At 41.3% G+C, this 24,156-nt stretch overlaps 1 protein-coding gene across 2 annotated transcripts in view; it reads right to left on the bottom strand.

Moving 5' to 3' along the window:
- Positions 1-543: 543 nt before the first annotated feature.
- The window catches only part of SCLY (selenocysteine lyase), a 35,917-nt gene continuing 12,304 nt past the window's right edge, over positions 544-24,156 (bottom strand). For both annotated transcript variants that reach the window (XM_073673034.1, XM_073673035.1), the window contains exons 2-13: positions 21,574-21,651; positions 20,309-20,421; positions 17,982-18,082; positions 17,210-17,375; positions 15,227-15,354; positions 14,346-14,510; positions 13,737-13,843; positions 11,756-11,792; positions 8,399-8,482; positions 6,631-6,730; positions 5,328-5,403; positions 544-1,511 (exon numbers count right to left, since the gene is read on the bottom strand). In XM_073673034.1, the coding sequence (XP_073529135.1) occupies positions 1,334-1,511; positions 5,328-5,403; positions 6,631-6,730; positions 8,399-8,482; positions 11,756-11,792; positions 13,737-13,843; positions 14,346-14,510; positions 15,227-15,354; positions 17,210-17,375; positions 17,982-18,082; positions 20,309-20,421; positions 21,574-21,641 (1,323 nt within the window). In that variant the 5' untranslated portion in view covers positions 21,642-21,651 and the 3' untranslated portion in view covers positions 544-1,333. The remainder of the gene's footprint in view (positions 1,512-5,327; positions 5,404-6,630; positions 6,731-8,398; positions 8,483-11,755; positions 11,793-13,736; positions 13,844-14,345; positions 14,511-15,226; positions 15,355-17,209; positions 17,376-17,981; positions 18,083-20,308; positions 20,422-21,573; positions 21,652-24,156) is intronic.

Raw genomic sequence — 24,156 nt, 5'->3', positions numbered from 1 at the left:
TTTGTCCAAAAGTTACTCACCCTGATAGGCTGCAGAGCATGTAGTTTATTATTGCAGCTCCCATGTGAGAGAAGAGGTGTCTGGTGTCAGCTTACTCCACTCTACCCATTGAAAACATATGGTTATATTTATAAGGAGGTCGGGAAGAATAGCATTCATCTGACATCTATTTATAGTGCATGGACACATAAAGGGGTGTTAGGCATGGTTCATACAAAAATATCTGCAGTTTAGGATACTGCAACTCAGCTCCTATTGAACTGAATAGGATCTGGACAGTAGTAGCTAGAAAACACCACCGCACAGTACATGTAGCAGTGCTGTTCAGCTCCATTCACTGATTCCAGCTGATTGGTGGGGATGTCAGCTGTCAGGCCCTCTATTGATGTGGTTTGTGAGGCCATCAAAATCAAGCCAATAATAATAATGATGATCAATAACAATATCAAATATGTTTTTTTCAGGCAATCAAGCCAGGATAACAGCTTTAATGAAAATCAGTTTGTTCTGTGAAATAAGTTTAACATAATATCTAATAGCATATAACAACATTTCACATGCCTAAAATTTGATTTTCATTCCATCCGTTTAGCGCATTCATATCTTCACAGCTGGCAAACAGTAATACAGAAAATAAATTCTGCATACATGACAGTCCACGAAAATTACAGTAATCCAATCATTTTACAATGACAACCCCCATCCCCCCGCTTCTACAGGATACCAGATGGAGAAGCGCCATGCACATAAATCATTTAATGTTTATGTCAGGCCCCATGATACAGAGAAAAATAAAAAACTGTTCAGCATTATTTGGACCCCATTGAACCCCATCTGTATCTCAGTTCCCCGGGCTTCTGCAAGGCTGGTTTCACACATCTGCGTTTTGCAGTCCGAGTACAAACAAAAACGTACGGACCGGCTCTTCTGACCGATGTCGGTAGCCTCATAGGCATTGTAGTCTGTACTAGGACGTCAAAACATGGATGTGTGAAACTGGCCTGAAGAGTAGAAAATTGGGGGTAAAGCATACATTTTAAAGGGGGATTCCAGCTTATCACTAGGAAACTAGCCAATCACTAGAATAAAGGACGCCACCAGTCTTGCATAGGCCTAGCAATAATTATCTATCCAGCCTTTATGATTTGTATTGCAGCAATCTGAGGAAAATAAACTTCTTCTAGTCCTCTTCACAGTAAAGTTTACCTCCTACATATATTAGATTCTTATGTTACGCCATTAGGTAGCCATTACACTACATTGGAAAGTCTCTCCTCTAATCTTAATTTGGTCCTGTGCACACACTGCTTCCTATTTTACACAGAAATGTTCGTCAGTTTTTCAATTCTTCCTTTTTAGGGTCTTCATTCTCCAGTTTTTGTGCCGCTTGTTCAAGATCCTTAACAATCAAATCCACATCTTCTCTTGTAGTGTCTCTACCCACGCTCAAGCGAATGGCGCCACGTGCAGCATCAGGGGACACTCCGCTACTCAGCAGCACATGGGACGGGCTGTTGAAGAAAAATTGAATTTTAGGTATTATGCTTCAGTTGAATTAAAATGGAAAAATAAATGGAGAAACATTGCAAAACTGTTCTTAAAAACAAATTTTGTGTATACAGCTCCTATGCAGAACTGTGTCTCCATGGTAACAGACTACAAACAAACCCTGTTCAGTCTGATCCAACCATGATCCTCCTTTCCATCTGTCCTATACATCTTGCTCACCTGTCATCTGACTACAGAGGTTTTTTTTTATAGTTTGTCGACTGGTACAAGATCGAAGAACTCTTACATTCTGGTGTACACTACAATTCAGACATATCAGATGTTTGCTACCCTCCCCAATTGAAGATGCATAGGTCAGGGTCAGATATCCCTTTGCTTTCCCAATTTATTAGATAGACAACTGGAAAGAGAGTGTGTCTTGATCAGGGTAACATTTGTGTCCCTGCAGGAAAACAATTGTAACCCCTTAACCCCCGAGGGTGGTTTGCACGTTAATGACCGGGCCAATTTTTACAATTCTGACCACTGTCACTTTATGAGGTAATTACTCTGGAACGCTTCAACGGATCCCGCTGATTCTGAGATTGTTTTTTCGTGACATATTGTACTTCCTGATAGTGGTAAAATTTCTTCGATATCACTTGTGTTTATTTGTGAAAAAAACGGAAATTTGGCGAAAATTTTGCAATTTTCAAAATTTGAATTTTTATGCCCTTAAATCAGAGAGATATGTCACACAAAATACTTAATAAATAACATTTCCCACATGTCTACTTTACATCAGCACAATTTTGGAACCAAATTTTTTTTTTTATTAGGGAGCTATAAGGGTTAAAAGTTGACCAGCGATTTCTCATTTTTCCAACAAAATTTACAAAACCATTTTTTTAGGGACCACATCACATTTGAAGTCACTTTGAGGGGTCTTTATGACAGAAAATACCTAAAAGTGACACCATTCTAAAAACTGCACCCCTCAAGGTGCTCGAAACCACATTCAAGAACTTTATTAACCCTTCAGGTGCTTCACAGGAATTTTTTGAATGTGGAAGAAAAAAATGAACATTTAACTTTTTTCACAAAAATGTTACTTTAGACCCAATTTTTCTTATTTTCACAGGGGTAACAAGAAAAAATGGACCCCAAAATTTGTTGTGCAATTTCCCCTGGGCACACAGATACCCCATATGTGGGGAAAAAACACTGTTTGGGTGCACGGCAGGGCTCGGAAGGGAAGGAGCGCCATTTGACTTTTTGATTGTAAAATTTGCTTGAATAATTAGCGGACGCCATGTTGCGTTTGGAGAGCCCCTGATGTGCCTAAACATTGGAGCTCCCCCACAAGTGACCTCATTTTGGAAACTAGACCCCCCAAGGCACCTATCTAGATGCATAGTGAGCACTTGGAACCCCCAGGTGCTTTACAAATTGATTCGTAAAAATGAAAAAGTGTTTTTTTTTTCACTTTTTCATTTTTACGAATCAATTTGTGAAGCACCTAGGGGTTCCAAGTGCTCACTATGCATCTAGATAGGTGCCTTGGGTGGTCTAGTTTCCAAAATGGGGTCACTTGTGGGGGAGCTCCAATGTTTAGGCACGCAGGGGCTCTCCAAACGCAACATGGCGTCGGCTAACAATTTGAGCCGATTTTCCATTCAATTTGTTAGCAGACACCATGTCGCGTTTGGAGAGCCCCTGATGTGACTAAACAGTGGAGCTCCCCCACAAGTGACCCCATTTTGGAAACTATACCCCTCAAGGATTTTATTAAGGTGTATAGTGAACATTTTGAAACCAGAGGTACGACACAGAATTTGATAACATTAGGTCATCATATTGAATAAGTTGTCATTAGTCTTGAGCGCAAGTGCTCGCTACTTGAGTTTGCATCGGGTACTCAGGTATGCACCATGTACTGCGTGTGCTCGAGTGACATGCTCGAGTCCCTGCCCCGCATGTTTCACGGTTATTAGACACTCAAAAAAAAACATGCGGGGATCGCTCGTGCATGGCAGGCAATCCCCGCAAAGGTTTTTTGGCCGCGAAGCATATGGGGCGGAGACTCGAGCATGTCACTCAAATACCCACGATACTCAATGCATACCCGAGCACCCGATGCAAACTCAAGTAGCGAGCACTTGCGCTCAACACTAGTCGCCATATCGTCATCTTTTTTTCTTACTTTTGAAAAAAATCCCAACCCCATCACAACCCTAACCCCAAACCCAGCCCTAACCCTAGCCCTAACCCTAGCCCAACCCTAACCCGAGAGTTTATTTTTTACGCCGTTCCTCGTGCAGTATAAGTGATTAGACGACTTTATTCTTCGGGTCGGTGCGATTACAGTGATACTAGAATCATATGGGGTTTTTATGACTGACAGCTGTCACACACTAAAAGATGCATTTTTTGTAAAATCTAGTTTTTGCATCGCCATATTTTGAGAGCTATAATTTTTCCAGATTTTGGCAGACAGTCATGTGACGGCTTGTTTTTTTGCAGGATGAGTTGACGTTGTTATTGGTGCCATTTTCAGGCACGTGACATTTTTTGATCGCTTTCTATTCCGATTTTTGGGAGGCAGAATAAAAAAAAAACAACAATTCAGGAATTGTTTTTTTTGTTTTTTTTTATTCTGTTCCGCGTGTGGTAAAATTGATAAGGCAGCTTTATTCTTCGGGTCAGTACGTTTACAGCGGTACCACATTTATATAGTTTTTCTATGTTTTGCACTTTTACATAATAAAAGCAATTTTATAGAAAAAAAATTTTTTTAGCATAGCTTTATTCTGAGAGCTATAACTTTTTTATTTTTCGGCTGATGGAGCTGTATGGTGGCTTGTTTTTTGCGGGACGAGATGACGTTTTCAGCGGTACCATTTTTATTTATATTCGTCTTTTTGATCGCGTGTTATTCCATTTTTTGTTTGGCGGTATGATGATAAAGCATTCTTTTTTGCTTCGTTTTTTATTTTATTTTTTTACCGTGTTCACTGAAGGGGTTAACTAGTGGGACAGTTTTATAGGTCAGGTTGTTCCGGACGCAGCGATACCAAATATGTGTACTTTTATTGTTTTTTTTTTTATAATAATATTTATTGATGGGTACATTATATTTTTATTTTTGGTGGATTTTTTTTTTTTTTTTTTCACTTTCTGACAGTTTTTACACTTTTTTACTCTGTCCCACTCTGGGACTTTCACTTTTTTTTATTTTGATCGCCTGCATGGTATAGGAATGGAGCACCATCCCTGTGCCGTGCAGGCTGTCAGCGCTGGACAGGGAGAAGATAGTTTGGAGATGCACTGCGCATGTCCAAAAAATCTTCCTGCTGTCTGGTGACCCGGATGTGGTCATGACGACATCGGGTCGTCATGGCAACATCCTGGAAGCCACGGCAGACAGCGCTGGAGGCCGGAAGAGGAGGTGAGTATCTGCGATCACCTCCCCTTGCCACCGCAATGCTGCGATCGACTTCGATCGCAGCATTGCGGGGGTTAGTGTGCTGGGAGCGGTGCGGAACCGCTCCCTGCACATAGTACCAGGTGTCAGCTGTGACGATCAGCTGACACCCGGTGGCGATCGCGCCCGCACAGCCTGTGTGCGCGCGCGATCGCGATGACGTACTAATACGGGTCTGGCTCTTAAGTCCCAGGGCACAGACGCGTATTAGTACGTCTAATGTTGTTAAGGGGTTAAAAATCGATCTAAGTGGTGATCTAAGAGTTTTAGTGTGGGTCCTCCCATTTTCTGCCAGTAATCTGTAGCAAGCTGTGCTGTCCTAATAATGTAATAAACTAATAGAAATATAACGTACCTGTCACCTCTGTCTGAGTGACATGCTGCTCCAACACTCGCCAAAAGATAATCACAGTGTGAAAGCCATTCACGACCTGCAAACAAGAGCAAGGGTTACTATAAAATAAAAGCTACCACTGCATATTTATGGTAACGTTACATGTAAATGACAGCTGGACTAATGTGTCATGCAACAGGTTGACCAACGGGCACACGGACTTGTCATGGATGGAGATACCAGGCGGGCTGCTCGTCCGGCCATTCATACACACTCAGAATCTGTGCAGGATCCTGCACTGTCCAAGGTGCCAGTTCGTGGAGGAAACATCGCTAAGTATTTTGGGATTGCCACTTAGTACAGCACCTGTTGGTTGCCCTGGACGACTGAGGAACTCTGTCCAAGGAACTCTGTCCAAAGGAGAAACCTCTTGTACCATTCTGTACATTACGGACTCATCCCTGGGGTGTACAACATCGGGGCCATTCCGATCTGGTGCTTTATGAACTGTTTCAAGGCCGCCGTTTGGGTTGCCAGGGACCGGTTCATTTTTGGGAGTGAGACCATGTCGTTTTGTGTATGAGGCAGGCTGATCCACAGCCTTCTCAGAGACTATTTCATCTTGGACTGTCCGGATGTCGACGACGAGGACAAGAATTGAACTTCTTTTCTTCTCCTCCTCCCCTCATTGTATTATCCTTCAATAAGGGTTCCGCCTCTGATTTACCCTCCTTCTCATTATCCCTCCCCGATTGCGGCTTGTTGTATTTGGTAGTTGGACTTTGCTTTTCTTCTCAACTTGAGTTTTTTGTAGTATATGAATGCAATTTATAGTGTTGGATTACGTGTACGGTGCACTATATTCTTATGCAATGTACGACTGACGTAGAATCATGCCTGTCCAACCTCATTAACTTTACAATCTATTCTCTACTACTAGATGTATTTATGCCGGTATATGGTGCTTGTGCACAGGCACCTGTTACAACATACTGCTGGTATGTCCCGTCATTTACAGGAGAAGACCCTGGAGACCTTTTGTACTGGCTTTCGTAATAATTCAAGTCTCAACAATAACTGATACTAAGGGAAGGTCCACTGCTGAGACCATAATCATCTTCAATCACGGCCATTGTGGCGGGCGTCTGTCTGGCTGTTTGGCCATGTTCCATGTTCCTGCCAGTTTGTGTATGGGCATAGTGTAACTCTCCACGCACAGTAACACATAAAGGGGCCATAACTACTTTAGAAACATAAAAGGTGTGGTAAGGGGTTAAGAATTAAAACATGTTTAGGAAAAGACTGACATACATAAAATGCTCACCAAGGACAGCAGGTCTAAGTAATGACACATTGCAGGTGTTAGGAAGACGCTCAGTGCCGGAGAAGTGAGAGTTAAACTGGATCTTATTGCCAAATACGATCTACAATATGGAAATAAAACAAAAGTTATAATCTAGGTTTGCATCACCAGCTACAAGCCTTCCATGATTATTATTAAAGCACCATTCCAGCGCTGGAGTGGTGCTTCTAATCTAAGGTCCCTGCCCCCCAGTCTTATACTTACCCGCCGCTCCCAACGGTCTCCATCAGTTTGTGACCTGACTGATTGCTCCATTGTTTTCTGGGCAAGCTTTAGGTCACTTTTGAATGCAAGTCTACGAGAGACTTGTTCTGGCTCTTATAGACTTTCATTGAGAGCTTGTGACACAACTTATGACTTCTGGCCAATCAGAAGTTGTGGTCATCATATGGTGTCGCAGGACTTGAGCAGAGCAGAAAAAAGTGAAGACACCAGCGGATAAGTATAATACTACGGTTAGGGACCTTAGATTAGAAGCACCACTCCAGCACTGAAAAAACATGCTGGCGTGGTGCTTTAAAATTACACAAGTTAAACACATAGAAACTAGTGGCTGCTTTGCACACAAAAGCAACCTTTATAGGCTGATCCTGCTGCAAATGTCCAGTTTGACCACTATTTTGAGGTTTTATGTAGTTGGAAGCCAATTCTAAAACCCCAGGCAACATTGTACATCATAACATGATTGAGGGGCTTTCCCTGCATGGGACCTTTTCATGAGGCAGAACACAAAGGTGCCCATCTAAATGTCTGACATTGAATACTATAATTTGTTAGATTGCTAGGGTCTCTCCCCACAAAATCAGCGTTTTCTGGTGGTTCTGGAATTTGAACCCCCCAAACAATCAGCTGATCTTTGAGGGAGCTCCAAACTGAAAAGGGCTATGTCATAATTATTTGCAGAAAAAAATAAAAGCTGGATTTGTACTTGTTTGATGTGGGTAAGAGCACTTTTTCTGCTAGACAGGTATTCCCTGACTTGATTTAACTTGTAGACTTTGGGAGAGGATTGGTTTATTTGCATCCTTTTTTCCATGGGTAACTCCAAATGAGACTCCATATACAGCAGGTATTTGAAAGGATAGCCAGATACCCCTACCAAAGTTGCGTCAATGGCATCTCATTCTGGCAACCAAACCCTGCTCTGCACTGATGAGGATCAGGTTTCCCGGAACAGCTGTCTGCAGATTATTGCCTGGCTTGGCTAATATTGATAGTCATGTTGCAAGGCTCGTTAAAAGAACAAGACACTAACTTTTAAGGGTAGCTAGTAGCTACCTCATATAGCTTACACCAGCGAGTTGATTTTCAAGAAAAGATCATTTGGGATAGTCATGTATAAATCATTTCAAAATTCTGATGTTCTCTAGGTGACCTAAAATATTCATTGAATGAGAAGGGAAGAAACCAAGTTTGGATGTCAGTAGTATGGCGTGTGACCACCAAAGCCACCGATTGGCACTTACATCACCATTAGCAGTTCGTTCACAAAGACCTGCAGGGCGACACCAGAGCAAATGTGGGGGATTGAAGGAGATTTTTTTTGGTCAGCTGCTGGATGACCCCTTTAAATTCATTAAAATTTAAGGAACTTAAAAGTTTTCAGTAAAATTTAATTGCGGAATGGAAAAGGAATCACATACTTGTGTAAATCTACTGTGATCCATACAATCAGGTAATAAAAATATATCACATTAAATAATGGTTTTGTTCTGGAAAACCAGCTCACCTGTAATCTCTGCTCCATATAGTCCCGAACACTTCTCATGTAATTCTCGTAAAGCGCACAATGTAAGCTGACCAACTCAGCAGCCTGCAAGGAAAACAAATCACAAGTCAGGATAAGTACAAGAGGGCTAGATTTCCTTACTGTTAGGCTGTGTGCCCACTATGCGTTTTTCAAGTGTTTTTGATGCGGATTTTCCGCAGCGCAAACGCTTGAAAAACGCTTGGCAATCCGTGCCCCATGATCCTCAATGAAAATCTTCATGTTCTGTGCCCATGCTGCGGAATTTTCCGCAGCGGATTTTCCTTGCGGAAAAATCCGCAGCATGTTCATTATTTGTGCGTTTCTGCATGCGGATTTGAGGTCCCAATGCATCTGAAAAACACAAGTCGAATCTGCATGTAAAAACGCGCGTAAAATCCGCAAGCGTTTTTGACTGCCAGGAACATGCAGAAACGCTGCAGAAATTTTCTGCTTCAATTCTGCATCGTGGGCACATACTCTTACGCATCAACCGCAGATTTTATCACAATAAGCAGCTAATACACAGCAAGTGGATTTTGCAAAAAAAGTTTTGCAGATCTGCCAGAAATTTCACCCTTTGCATAGCAAAATGAGAAATCGTCAATGACCTTCTGCAGAAAATGTAATGAGATTTTAAAGATCATAGCAGGTATTCTATTCCACTGTGGGTTTTCTGCAAGCAAATCTGTGTGGAAAAACCACAGTAATTAAAGGGGTTATCCAGGACTATATACATTTTTTACTGTGGGCCTAAGAACTAACAGGCAGGTAGTTGCTAACTACCTGACTGTTCTGCGTAGCGCAGATCTCTGCCAGCACAGAGCAGTGATTCAGCGTCTTCCGCTGACATTACCTCGACAGAGCAACCACTTCTCTTCCGCTCTGTTGACAGGACGTCCCTGCCGATATCATAGCTGATTGACAGCCGGCTCCCCGCTGCCTAACGGCGGGAAGCCGATTGTCAATCAGCACGACGTCGGCAGTCACACCCCATCGACAGAGCAACCTGTTAGAGGAAGGGCTGCTCTGTTGAAGTTGAGCAGCTGAATCACTGGCAGGAACAGTCAGTGACTGCTCTGAGCCGGGGCCGGATAGAACAGACAGGTAGTTGTAACCAGTTAGCAACTACCTGCCTGTTAGTTTTTTGGCTCATAGTAAAAAAAAATAATTTAGTACTGGATAACCCCTTTAAGCATGTTGTGAACTTACCCTATCAGAAGATAGAGAAAAGGCCCCCATCCACATTAGACTAATGTCGGCTGAACCCACCGACATTGACAGTTTCAGCCAACTGTCTTATGTGTATAGAGGGCCCCCGACAGATGATGTTGGGAAAGATAAGGATCTGGCATGTCTAATTTCAGACTACCGATCCTTTAATTTTCTAAGATATATGCCGCCACCAGTGATGTGGCGTGCATATATAAGTTGGGAGTACCAAGGTGCATATAGTACTCCCAACTGATCCCCAACAACAGATGTCTGTGGAAAGAGGGACAGGGCTGGATTCTGACATGCCCCCTGCTTTGTTAGAGATAAGAGGCTGTCACAATGACTTAAGGCCCCGTCACACTAAGCGATGCAGCAGCGATCCCGACAACGATACGACCTGTCAGGGATCGTTGCTGCATCGCTAATACATCGCTGGTGAGCTGTCAAACAGGCAGGCTCACCAGCGATCAGGGGAGCAGCGATATCGTGGAAAGAATCGTTCCACGATGTCCTGCTCCCGTTACCAGCCTGCTGCAAGCAGGAGCAGGCTGGTAACTATGGTAAACATCGGGTTACTAAGTGCGCGTGTGCCCCTAGTAACCCGCTGTTTACCATGGATACCACTCTGCTATGGTGCGCGGGAGCCTCCGTGCACCGTAGCAGAGTGGTATCCATGGTAAACAGAGGGTTACTAAGTGCACGCGTGCCCCTAGTAACCCGATGTTTACCATAGTTACCAGCCAGATCGTTGGTCCCGCTGGTCACACACAGCGATGTGTGCTGGCCAGCGGGAGGCCAACGACCAAAAAATGGTCCAGGACACTTTGCAACGATCAGCGACCTCACAGCAGGGGCCTGATCGTTGCAAAGTGTCACACACAGCGACATCGCTGGTGAGGTCGCTGGTGAGTCACCAAAACCGTGACTCAGCAGCGATATCGCTAGCGATATCGCTATGTGAGACGGGGGCTTTAGCAGTGGATTGTCTACGCTCACCATTGATATAAACATTCATGACTTGTCAAGCGGTGTGTACGTTATATATAGGCAAGTCAGTAATGTAGTAATATGTCTTCACTGAATATTATCTTATGTGTATGGTCAGCTTAAACTCAATAAGTCTTTTCTAAAATGATTTAGGAAAAATAATGTTCATACATTAAAAGCCACCTAGTGTGATGTATCATAAAGAAAATGTCTTTAAAGGGTTATTTTCAAGTTGTCTCTTGAGCAGCTCAGAGCTTTCCAGTCTCTTTCACTTCCCAGGTGTCTGGCAGGGTGGACTCTCCTCCTCCTTAAGTGATAGTTATGGAGAGTAGCAGGGCTGTCATATTAGTAGAACTATAAAGATCAGCAATCGTTCTGCTGTAACATATTTAATTATCAGTAGTTTGTTCTGAAGTGTACAGTGTTATCACTGTACAGTATTTACACAGAGATAAAAGGGCATTTGAAGAAGCAAACAGCTCCCCCAGAGCAGTTATTAGGAGCACTGCTCTGGTAGAAGCCGATGCTGCGGGCTGGTGATTTTGCAAGATTTATAACATTCAGGAACTGAGCGGCAAACTGCTGTACAGAAATTAATGGGCTGGAGAGAGGTGAATTATTTGTTAGGAGTTAACTCCTCTCCTGGAATGTAACTACTGCATACACTTGGCCAGGGAACAGGCTATAGTGGCTGAGCTCCACAGAAACTAGCTGAACACTAAGCAAGATAAAAGCTGTTATAGCAGGTGAATGACAGCAGATAGAAAAAGCAAGAGAATTGCAAATTTGCTTATTTTCATAATAACTAACTAAAGCAATTTAATAACCTGAGAATACCCCTTTTAGGCTGGGCAGAATTTTTAGATTTTTGTGTTCTGCTGTTTCCTAGCAGATCCAATTTGGTCTACATCACATTTTGGGTCAGTAGGCAGGCATACTGGCTGCACCCACAAGACTGCTAAGCAACAGACATACTAGATTTGAAGGGGCTGCATAGTACCATTGTGGAGGTCGCAGGGGCTGTACCTCATCCCAGTAAAAACTGATAAGACATCAATGTTTTAGTTACAGAAAAACATCTTAGTCTACAGCTAGACTTACAGTAAGATTTTAGAGAACAGAGAATATTAACCTTACCTTTCCAAGTCCTGCAATCATAGGTGTATTTTCTGTCCTGGGGAAGTGACAAAATCTTTATAAATCAGTAATAATCCACTGAGTATTATTTAACACTACAATGATCTCTAACCACATCTAGGTTACAATGTTAACTAAGCAACACTGATGAGTATTAATAAAGGCATTGCAAGTTCATTCTTCATTTAATGCAAAACTTGTATCCAGAAGGCCACTTTTTCTTTGCTTTAAATTTTTGTATTGGGTTTTAAAGTGCACCTGTCAGCAGGATTGTGCTTAATAAACCACATACACTGTCAGGTGGGTGACATTACACTGATTAATATGATACCTTTGTTGATGAAATCCATCCAGTGGTTCTTTTATTTTCATTCCTGAGATAATGATATGCCTGTGCTTCGGGGTGGCCTTTGGGGTGGGGCTTTATCTTGTGCTCTGCTTGTGTATGCAGCTTCTGACAGGTCACTGCTTTCAGTGACCTGCCTACTATTTTAAATACTGCCTGTCTAATCTTCCTAAAAATCAAGAAATTTACATGTAGCAAGATGGCCTCTGCAGCCCGCGCATGCGCAGTAGCATCTCTTGTTTACCGAGAGATGCTACTGCGCAAGCGCAGCTGGCAGTGCCATATTGCTGCAGGCAAATTTATTTTTCTTCCAACAAAATGGCGCTGCTACTGCGCACGCGCTGGCTGCTATTTTGCTGGAGGAAAAAGAAATTTGCCTGCAGCAATATGGCACTGCCAGCCGCACTTGCGCAGTAGAATCTCTCGGCAAACAAGAGATGCTACTGCGCATGTGCAGGCGGCGGGAGCCATTTTGCTACAAGTAGCAGTGACCTGTCAGAAGCCATGCAGCTGTATACACAAGCAAAGCACAAGATAAAGCCCCTCCCCAAAGGCCGCCCCAAAGCACGGGCATATCATTATCTCAGGAATAAAAATAAAGATTATAAAAGAACCACTGGACGGTTTTCATCAACAAAGTTATCATATTAATCAGTGTAACGGCGCCCACCTGACAGTGTACGTGGTTTACTAAGCACAATCCTGCTGAGAGGTGCGCTTTAACAACATTGATATGAAAACAGAACATTCCAATTACGTTCAATAAGATCACTAAAAAAGTTGATGGTTGTTAATATTAAGTTATCGTTAAACACTAGAATATAAGTATAACCAGCTTGGTGAAGTATTAATATAAGCTCTTACAAGAACCAAGTAATTGTGTGTGCTAGAGGAATGTAAAGAAGAAAGGAGGTCGGAAAGAGAAAGAATGGGAAAGAATGGGAAGGAATGGGAAGGAAAAGGAGGTGGGGGGACAACGACAAACAAACCATAAGGAATTGAAACCAGCACTTCAGAGGAGACCACATCTACATGACATTCTATTTAAGCATTATTTTCTGACAACCAGATTGCCAGGTCATTCTCCTCACTGAATAATATCCAACATGTCTACTGGAGATGAAAAGCTTTGAGGCGAATGTTATCACGTGTAATCGTGTTTTCCATTTTTATAATATTCTTAACCTCTTCCACCCATTCACCCAAAGTGGGAGTTTTTGCGGATTTCCAGTGACGTAGAGTAATTGACATAACAGAAATTAGAAAGTGCCTAAGGATATGTTTCTTTGCCAGAGTAATGGAAAGTAGGCCTATCTGTGGGGAGGGCATGACTCTGCTACCTGTGAGACTATTTAATTCCATAACCCACAAACCATTCCCACAATATATGTAACATAGACCCGGCTGCACAGAAGAGCCACCTTTTTAATATTTGCATGAAGGCTCATAGATTTTGTATATATTTCTCATGCTCTAAGGGCGATTTAAACAAAATGGAAGTTATGTTTTTGATTTTTTTTTTTTAGTAGAACAGTAAAGTGAATCATATTTTCCCACCATTAAAAATAATCTATTTCTTCATTGGGCTGACCCATCACATCCATTTTCCAGTTTACGTTTTTTCTTATTGCCTACCCTGGTCGATAATTCCGCTCCTGTCCTCCTCCATGTAACATCGGTAGTAGTGGGGTTTTGTTTCCTATTCCTTGCACCCATAGAGCCCCAATACGAGGCCCATAAAACTGCAAAGCAATTAAGAGGAAAAAAAAATAGGCAGCATATACTGTGAGCTAATAAGAAATGCATACAAGAAACAACAAGCGTTAGTTCATAGGATGCAGGTGACTGTAATGGACAGACTATTACTATTGGGCAATAAAGCACAGAAAAAGTGCTTGTGGCATCAAATGGGTTTTCTGCTTCCTGAAAACCCCTGTTCCCTGGCAGCAGTCTTGATTTGAATATGAGGGGCATTTGCAGTACCCTGCCTCGCCCACTGCCAGAAGATGGTGCAGCTTTGCAATCGAGCAGTACCGGCCGGCGGCCGCTGACGACACCAAGACCAGCTGATTGGCTCAGGTGCCAGACGTCAGACCCCGGCCGATCAGACATTGATGACCTATCCTAAAGATAGTTCATCAATGAAAAAGTAGTGGACAACCTTTTTAATACTGCAGCAGTTGGTTAATCAGCCAGGGGGCACAGGTCCGAGAATTGTTATACGATATGACAAGTTCTCATTACCTTGTGTCCTACAATGGTCAAATAATGGACTCCCAACTCTTGAACATCAACGTTGATCTTCCCCAGAGCCTGTGCAGCATCTGTGTGTAAGAGGATGGGGGGGAGCCCCTGGGCCTGTCGCTCTTTAGAAATTATCACCAAGCGTTGGGCTAATTCACCAATGGGCTGCAGGGAAGAATCAGGCTTAGCAGTAATATATACACATGAATGAAAATTAGCATAAATTACACTGATTTTGCATTAAAACACAAAAAAACCCATTCAATCAATCATGCTTTAGACAAAAACCTAACTCCTTAACTCTTTCCTGCTATAGACATTTTTTTTTTTTTCACTTTCCACTTTTACTTTTTCATCCGTGCCTTTAAAAAGCCATAACTTTTAAACTCTTCCATCAAAGCAGCCATGTGATAGTTGTTTTTTATTTTCGAGCGACGAGTTGTAGTTTTTAATGGCACCATTTTATTTACTACATAATATATGGAAAAACACCAAAAAAATTAGTGGAGTGAAAAAAAAAGAACAAAAAAACCCCCAACAAGTATGCAATTGCTTTTTAGGTTTTGATCATTAGAGCGTACACTGTGTTGTAAAAATGACATTTGATCTTTATTCTATGGGTCAGTACAATTACAGCAAAACTACATTTATATTGGTTTTTACTATTTTAAAAAGTAATTATTAGCAAAAATAATAGCAGAATAGCACATGATCTCCTATTTGGGATCTTTCAACTTTCTATTATCGAAATAGCCCTTTTAAGTGAAATAACACAGGCAGAGATGTTAGTAACATTCGGACAATAGGTGTAATTGATTTAATATATTCTTTAATGAATTAGTACAGTATTTCCTTGTACTTTTGGCTAATGGCTCACTCACCATGATGACCCCAGTCTCATTATTTGCCAGCATTACTGAAACAAGACAAGTGTTTGGACGAATGGCTGCAACAACATCATCAACCTCCACACGCCCCGACGTGGTAGAAACAGGCACAAAGGTTACCTCTGGATCAAACGGAAAAATAAATGGTAAAGTACGGTACAAATTTACAGCTACATTGGTGCTTCATTATCAGAAGTAATTAATGTTCATTCATACAATGATGCTGGTATTTACATATAATCCAATGAAAAGGTAGCTCCAGAAGTCTACAATTAATGCATGCGTTACAGAATACATGGTTTTAAAGAGGTATAATGCTTAAGTCACTGTGTAAATGTAAAGTAATACAACTTTCCAATTACAATTTGTTTCAAATTCCCATTGCTCTTTTGCACGGTGGTTTGTCATGAACACAACATGCTCCCATGACATCACTCTCCCGGGGCACTTAGCCAGGCTTAGGAGGTGGCTTGAATTCAGGTGGTTGGCGTCACCGCCACTGTGAATTTCAACGCTCCTAAACTATGGTGCCTATTGTGCTTTACCCTGCTACAAACCAAGCCTTGCAATACAGCTCTGGCAAAAATTAAGAGACCACTGCAAAATTTTCAGTTTCTCTGATTTTTCTCTTTATAGGTATATTTTTGAGTAAAATGTACATTGTTGTTTTAGTCTATAAACTACTGACAACATGTCTCCGAAATTCAAAGCTAAAAATGTTGTATTTATTTGCAGCAAATGATAAAGCGTCAAAATGCTAAAAAAGAAACAGTGCTTTCACACCTCAAATTACTCATGTTTTAACTCAGGAACAGTTCAGAAATCAATATTTGATGGAATAACCATGATTTTTAATCACAGCTTTCATGTGTCTTGGCATGCTTTCCAATAGAAAACTGTTCAGTGGTCTCCTAATTTTTGCCAGAGCTGTATATAGCTGGATCAACTCTGCTACAACAACTGGGCCAACTCCGCTATTGTGAACTCTGATGCAAACTCAGCTGTGCAACATCACTAGGTCAGCACTGCTATACCGTTGTGCCTGCTTTGCAAACCTAAGTTTGCTATATCAAGAAATCCAGAAACCAGAGCTCCTTTGGTAACTTTATTGGTACAAAAAAAAAAAAAATCACATTTCAGTCGCGCAGGGACTTTATGGAGCCATAAAAAAGAGAGATATGCATCTTTTTATGGCTTGATAAAGGCCCTGCGAGGCTGAACCGTTGCACGGGACTCATCTATTGCATGTATAAGCTTGCTATATCGTTGGCGCAATTCTGCCATATCACTGTATCAGCTTTTCTGTTGCGACCTCCTGTGCAATTCAGGTCATCGACACCAGTTCCTTACTGCCAACTCTTCCCAACTCCCTTGTGGATTACTTTCTGCTACAAACATTGCTATTGTTTTGGCTCAGCTTCATCAGCTCCTGAAGTTCCAGTTCCCGTCCTGCCACCACATTCCTCCTATTCCTACTACGCCACCCTTCTGTACCGATGCCTTCTGCTCATCTGAGCCAACGATCCACTTCTCCGGGTGAGGTGAAGCACACGACGTGCATGTAGGGGTCTGAAACTATTAACTAAGCATCTACAAGGCAGCATCAACTGTGCTATAATAAGGAGAATGCCGACACATTCAGTAAGTGCTAATTGTTCACAAATGGAACTACTGATACAGAATTTACACATTTTAAGGGTGTGTTCAAATAGTTCATACATGCAGCCGATTTTGCCTCAGTCTCTGAATTACAGTATCAACATTGTGGATAAGGTTTTACAAAGTGGAGAAAAGGATAAAATCTGCATGAAAAGCCTTTAAGCATGAAAATTAGATTTGGTCTTGGATTTTCCACAGTGGAAATTTTGCAGTGAAAATGTCTTAACCTCTTCAAGTTTTAAAATTTGTCAATTTAGGAATTTAGCAATCTAATTCCTATTAGTAGGTTGAAGAAGAAAAGTAAGTACAAAGACTCACCTACTCTATGTGCCCCCTGTAGGTGTTTAAGTGGCAGTGCAATAGAGTCGTGCTCCACATTTGAGGTGATAATGTGTGGTAAGGCCTTGTCTAAGGAGTTGATTAGGTCTTTCTTGGCGGTCATGTTGAAGTAGTCCACAGCTGAAAACAATACCATGTTGTTGGCCTGCAAGAGGAATGCATCAAATCAACTAAGGCCAAGTTCACATGCTTTTAAATGGTTATTCCCAAAATAGTAAGTTATCCCCTATCCACGGGGAATATGACCCCTGGGACCCCCAGCGATCTCAATAAGGAGCTATGAAACCAAAGAACTGACCTCTGTACAGCCCCGTCTGTACAGCTATTTCCATCAGTTCTATAGACAATGAATAGAGCAAGGGTGGAGCACTTCCTATCTATTCCTGTTTTGCAGAGTCTGGTTTCTGGGTTCTAGAGCCCAGGTCTCAGGATCACTGAGGGTTCCAGTGATAAGTAAATTATTCCATAACCTACAGATAGAAGGTAACTTACTACCTTGGGAATAACCCTCTAAGTATTAAATCAAAAGTATGCTCGGAAAAAATAGGAAATATAATTTACAATAAATAAAGGTGATATCTATGACGGATTTATTTCATACAAATGAATCTTGGCAAATGTCTTTGACTAATATTGAGGTCTGTAAAGTGAAGGTTCCAGTGTTTTTGATGGCAGGGACATCATCAAAAATGCCAAAAAACAGTGCAATCGGAGACAGTGCAAACGGTTTGCTGTCCCCAAGTAAACTCACTTCTGTCCCTCCAGAGGTAAAGATGATATCTTCTGGTTTTCCTCTCACCATCTTGGCTATATGTGCCCGTGCCGACTCTATTAGTTGTTTGGCCTTGCATCCTGCAAATTGGAATAAAAAACATTAATACAGCTGGTGAAATAAGTATTAAACAAGTCACCAATTTTCTAAGTAAATATATTTCTAAATGTACTATTGACATGAAATTCTCATCAGATGTCGGTAACAGCCCATCCAATCCACGCAGGCAAAGAAATCAAACCATAGATGTCCAGAAATTAAGTTATGTGTAATAATGAGAAATTTTAATGTCAATAGCCCCTTTAGAAATATATTTACTTAGAAAATTGGTGACGTGTTCAATACTTATTACACCTGCTGCATATACACTTTATTTGTCCAGGGAGTTCAATCTCCGCTTTGCTACATCTGTACATAAAAGTTTCTCCTAATCTCATCAAGACACTAAAGTGGGAGCAGATTTCGCATAAGAGACATAATTTGCTTGGTTATTCCCATTGCCCATAGTTATTAAGCCTTGTACCCATACCTGGAGGAAGCGATCAGCTATCTCTAAGTATTTACAAGGCTGTACATCTGTAACACAACCACAGACAAGCACTAACTACTTTTACAAGATTACTTTTTAAACTTTAAACACTTCCACTTGGTGGACTACACATGTACAAATGTCATTCTAGATGAGAAGCCATGTAAATGCAATAGGCCTAAAACACGAGGCCTATGGCCTGCATTAACAATGCATTAGCAGTACAGATAAAGGGAATGAAAGCACTAATCTGACTGAAGTGCAAGGATGCTGGCTTCATTCTATATTAATGATTTTCTGCTTAATTTTATTCTTTTTTCAAAATTAATTCTGCTTTACCCTCATTAACATAATTAAGGGAAGCAGATGAGAAGGATCAAACATGTGAAATGTGAATCAAACAACGAATGCTCCTGTCCAAACCTAAAAATTTCAAACAACATGCATACATGTCCACAAGGGGGTCCTTAGGTATTTTTGGGAAGTTCCAGGAGTGTTCTGAGGGCTGACTAAAAGCAATTGTCCGGGAATAACATACTGATGACCTAAGTGTTGGTCTGACACCAAGCCCCCCGACCCCACCGATCAGCTAAAATCTATTCCGGCAGCGGCACAGAAGTGATATACGATGTGGAACACATCGTGTCGGTACATTGTTTAGCAGTCACTGCTAAGTACTATAGGTTTTCTCTCATTCACTTGAATAGCTGCTAAACAATGTATGGGGCTGCTGTGTTACATTGCTTACATGCAGATACCTCAGGAGCAGGTATTAGTTGATCAGTGGGGTTGCCGGGTGTCAGACCCCACAGAAATCATACTGATGACTATCATGCAGACAAGTCATCAATAAGTTAGTCGTAGACAACCGGTTTAAATGTCCAGTTGTCCACATTTTGGGCTTAAAAGTGTTGTTAAAGGCGTATTCCCATTTCCAAGATCCTATCCCAATATGTAGTAGGCGTAACAATAACAGTATTAGCAAATACCTCCAATTGGAAATGTAGTATAGTTCTTCTGATTAGCTATGTCGCTTACTCCGTGTGCAGGGTATTGCATTAGCTTAGGTATCTATGGTTACGACCACTCATATAGTGACTAGTTTAGTTGTTAGTGGTCATAACCATGGATACCTAAGCTACTGCAATGCCCTGCAAATGGGATAAGCGACATAGCAAATCAGAATAACTATACTACATTTCTAATTGGAGGCATATGCTAATAGTATTATTACACCTACTACACATTGGGTTAGGATCTTGGAGATGGGAATACTCCTTTAAGTATGAAAATGTTTTAAGACATTCAGGGATGTGTCAAGGCCAATGGGGAGGCCTGGGTAAAACTGAATTTTAGTTGGAAGAAAAAAAACTGAGAATAGTTTAGAATTATGAGCCTAATGATAACGACACAATGACACAGTGCAATTGGTTTAGGCTAACCATTGCATTCACCCTTCCAATAATTTGGCCCTTAGATGATGGCGTATATTTTGTCTTTACACCACATTTTTGTTGGCTTACTTTGCGTCACTGTTTAGTGACAAAAGTTTCATGGCAGTCTGGTGCACACGTTGCATCCTAAGCAATACTGCCTTTCCCACCAAGTCATACCCCTTACACAAAGTCACAATTTCCATTAGCTTGAGTCTCCAACACTGTTTTAAGCACATATTTGTCACCATATTAGAAACCTTCCTTTAAAACTAAATCTGCCCAATTATTCTCATTTCTGCTTGTCACTTTGGATGCGATCACCTAAAAAAAAAAAATCTCACCTGCACAGTAACTGCTGCTGGGATTTCCCCAAGCTTCCTGCAGGGCCTCAGTAACAACATCTATTACTTCTGCTGTAAGTGGAGTAGTTGCATTATAGTCTAAGTAGACCTTACTGTGCAAATGACAGGACAAAATAAGTTACTAATGATGACAATGCGAGACAGAAAACGAGTTCATAATAATGAAAATTAGATGGGTTAAATAGATAATAAATGTATGATGACTACAATAGGGATCCAGAACCCCCAATTCACTTCATGACTGTATTGAGGAGGAATCTGAAAGATGGATTTTGTACAGCTACGTTCCCACATTGCGGATTTGCTTTAGAAACTTTCTTAAGCAAATCCACAAGAAAGTCAGCAGCAGCAGATCTGTACAAAATCGTGAGGATCATGCCGATTTGCCTGAGAGCTAATAGTGTATTTGGAAATAAAAAAACAAGATACTTAGCTGTACAGATATTTATCTGGCCCCAGCGCATCCCAACCCCCTGTAACAGAGTTCGTCATTGAAGTCATAAAGGAATGGGAGAAATCACAGGCAAAAGTGACTATATTCTTTATTATTTTTTAATCTAACCTTTTTTTTTTTTTTTAGGGTCTACATAGCGGATTTTATTGTTTCTGCACAGCAAACTCTACTATATCGCGTATTTATTCCAGATATGAGCCTACCATATTCATATTCAGGTGAAACTGACATCCAACAGATTGAAAAATCTGCAAAACATGTTCATGTTTCACATGTAGATTGTAAGCTTGCGAGCAGGGCCCTCACGCCTCCTGTAACTGTTGAAATGTGTTACATTGTATTGTTTGTATTGTCTGTACATGTCCCTACTTAATTGTAAAGTGCCGCGGAATATGTTGGCGCTATATAAATAAAAATTATTATTACCGTATATTAAAAATTATTATTCATTTCAAGTGAAAAAATACAGACATAAAAATCTGCAACATTCTTTTTATTTCGGAACGTACCCTAAACCTTATTTTTCTATAGATAATTGAGAAAACAGAAGTGTAGAGAAAGATGCCACCTTATGAAAAACAGTCTACATGAAAACAATCCCCTGTACTCAAGGAAGCCAGTTCTGTTGTAGACCATTAAAATTGGGGAAAAAAAGGAATTAACGGCAAAACAACTGAAAATACAAAAACTTTGATTCTTATTTATTATTTATAGCATTAAAAGGGTATAAAAAAGTTCAATGTATAGAATATTACGATGAACTATGAGACACTGAGGTTTTGTAGCTCACCATTTAGCTTGTTTCTCTTCCTTTTCCAACCATTGCTTCTCTTTTGCTGGTTTGCAATTTGCATTCATGACCAGAAGGCTGAAAATAGACATATTAGTGTTGCAGAAAAAGCATGCTATTCTCTATAAAAAGTGCAAAGAAACCCACGCTAGGTCAGTCTTTGTTCTTCCACTCTTATTTACAGTCATGGCCAAAAGTGTTGGCCCACTTGAAATTGTTCCAGGGTCCTCAGACAGTTCTCTTCTCCTATTTCTGTTCTCCATGTTTAATGAGATGACACATAATGCAAAGACTGAGTCATCTTCTCTCCTTTTTATCTGGTTTCAGGTGTGATTTTCATATTGTCCACACCTGTTACTTTTCACAGGTGAGTTTGAACGAGCATCACATGCTTGAAACAAAATTATTTACTGATAATTTTGGGAAGCTGCTAACAATTTTTTCCGGCCCATTTTGGGGGCTTTGTGTGAAATTATGTCCAATTTGCTTTTTTTTCCTCTGTTTTTTTTGTGTTGTTCCGATACACACAAAAGAAATAGACATGTGTATAACAAAACATGTGTAATTGCAAAATATTCTGGGAGAAATACTTCATTTTCTGGAACAATTTCAAGGATGCCAACACTTTCGGCCTTGACTGTATCTCCTCATTATTCAGGTCTGACCAAAAGATTGGATGAGGGGAAGGTGATGTTTTGGTAGATGCAGCTCTAATTTTAGCATGTGGTTCAATTAAACAGCCTTTCTGTTATGGATGCAAAACTCAGACTTCACCCAGAAAACTCTGATAATTTTTTTTCTCATTTCTAATCCATATGCAATTTGTGTTTATACATCAGCAGTTATTAATAATTTACAAGACTAAACACAGTTTCCGAAGTTAAAGAATTGCAATGTATCTATAAAAATCAGATCTGTATAGAGGCTTCACGTGGAATCTGTTTTTATTCTGCACACAAATAGTTTTGAACAGGCGAGCCTCATCCGAAACACGGGAGAACCTGGAGTATACTGCGTTTTTTCACGAGCAAATTCGGTCCATGAATAAAATCTCATCTGCTCAGGCTCACTGATCTCGTAGGTCTGAGCGCTGTCCGTTTTTTTTCAGCTTTACAAACTTTTACACATCTCCCGAGAAAAGAAGCGATTCCCGAATCATCTTGCACTTCAAAAACGGACGTTTTTGATTGACAGAAAAAGACGCAGTGTGAACATAGCCTTAGAGATGATGGTCAGAGATGGAAGAGATTCTACACAGGTCTGCAGTGGTGAGAGAAGAGAGTATCTTGAAGGACACAGACAACTTACTATAAACGAGGAGTAGTAGTACATGGAGAGGAAGTAAAGTATTGAAGCTGTGCTAAAAGCAAATAGGGTGTACGGTGTACTACAGCTAGAGAAGACAGCAGCACCCTGGACACACACACAGAGCACATCCAGCCTATATTACTGGGAAACACACTCCCTCAAGAGAGAAATATGAAACTTGAAAGAATGAAGACAAAGGGTTCAAGCAGACATCGTAGATCTCGGTCCAATCACAGACCGCAATGCACGGACTGGCAGAGGGTCTCCTGACTGGAGACTGACCGGTGAGCCACCGGTCAGTCCGCGCATTGCGGTCTGTGATCGGACCAAGATCCATGGATGTCTGCAGGAACCTTAGGGTATGTGTGTAATGCAGATGTCAGAATGCAACGAGCAGAGTCACAAAATGAGGGCAGTCAAATAGATATATATTGTATATATAATTAAACAAGCTGACAGGGATTGTAACAGGGGTTAGTAATGAGAACACTATCACAATACCAATAACACACAATACATCACAATTGCAATAACAATAGCAATAAAATCCTTCTCTAAAATACTGTATCTAGCCCAAATATGGGATTAGAACTGAAGACCATTCTGCAAATGGCCCTAGCGGGGGTCTCCGGTTATTCCCGCTAGGCCTTTAAGTCTTTTTCTGCCAAAGTCAATTAGATCCCGTTTGGCTTGTTCCACCTCACCAGTCCCCCTCTCACCCTGATACCCTAAACCCGATTATTCCATGTACCGTGAGGGAGCGGTTGAAGTGACAGCCCTCTTCAGTGATGACACTTGTTGGCTTTTGCTGACGTGATCTCTCCGGCACGTCTCGTTTCTATCCTTTCTTTGTCCTGTCAATCGGGGCGGTTTACCACGTCGTAGGTAGGAGGGTCTTGTACATTTCCTTAATGTCGTATCCAAGTCCCGGTCCTCTTCCGTAGCCGTGACACCCGCTGCGCTGAATCCTGCGCTCGTTCACCGGCAGCCACCCATCTTGCCTTACGGGTCTCTCACCCCGGTCTCTCTCGCTGGTTCCTTCAGCGCGTCCGGCCTGCGTCACGTCTCTCTCTGTGTCTGGCACCGAAATCACCTCAGGCACTGCGCGCTCGACCATTAAATTTTGAAATCCTCTGCTGGAGGTCACCTGACCAGGTCCAGCGTGCAAACTTCAAATGGTCACCAGATGGCGCTCTCTCTCCTTATTACATACATCTCGCATTGATTCTCTGAAAGACTTTTCTCCTTCTATTACATTCCTCCCTCCTCTTTGAT

Source organism: Phyllobates terribilis, unplaced genomic scaffold, assembly GCF_046119375.1.
Source record: "Phyllobates terribilis strain yellow unplaced genomic scaffold, ASM4611937v1 Scaffold_3__8_contigs__length_932513732, whole genome shotgun sequence".
Lineage (NCBI taxonomy): Eukaryota > Metazoa > Chordata > Amphibia > Anura > Dendrobatidae > Phyllobates > Phyllobates terribilis.
This window is presented reverse-complemented; position numbering and strand designations above follow the sequence as displayed.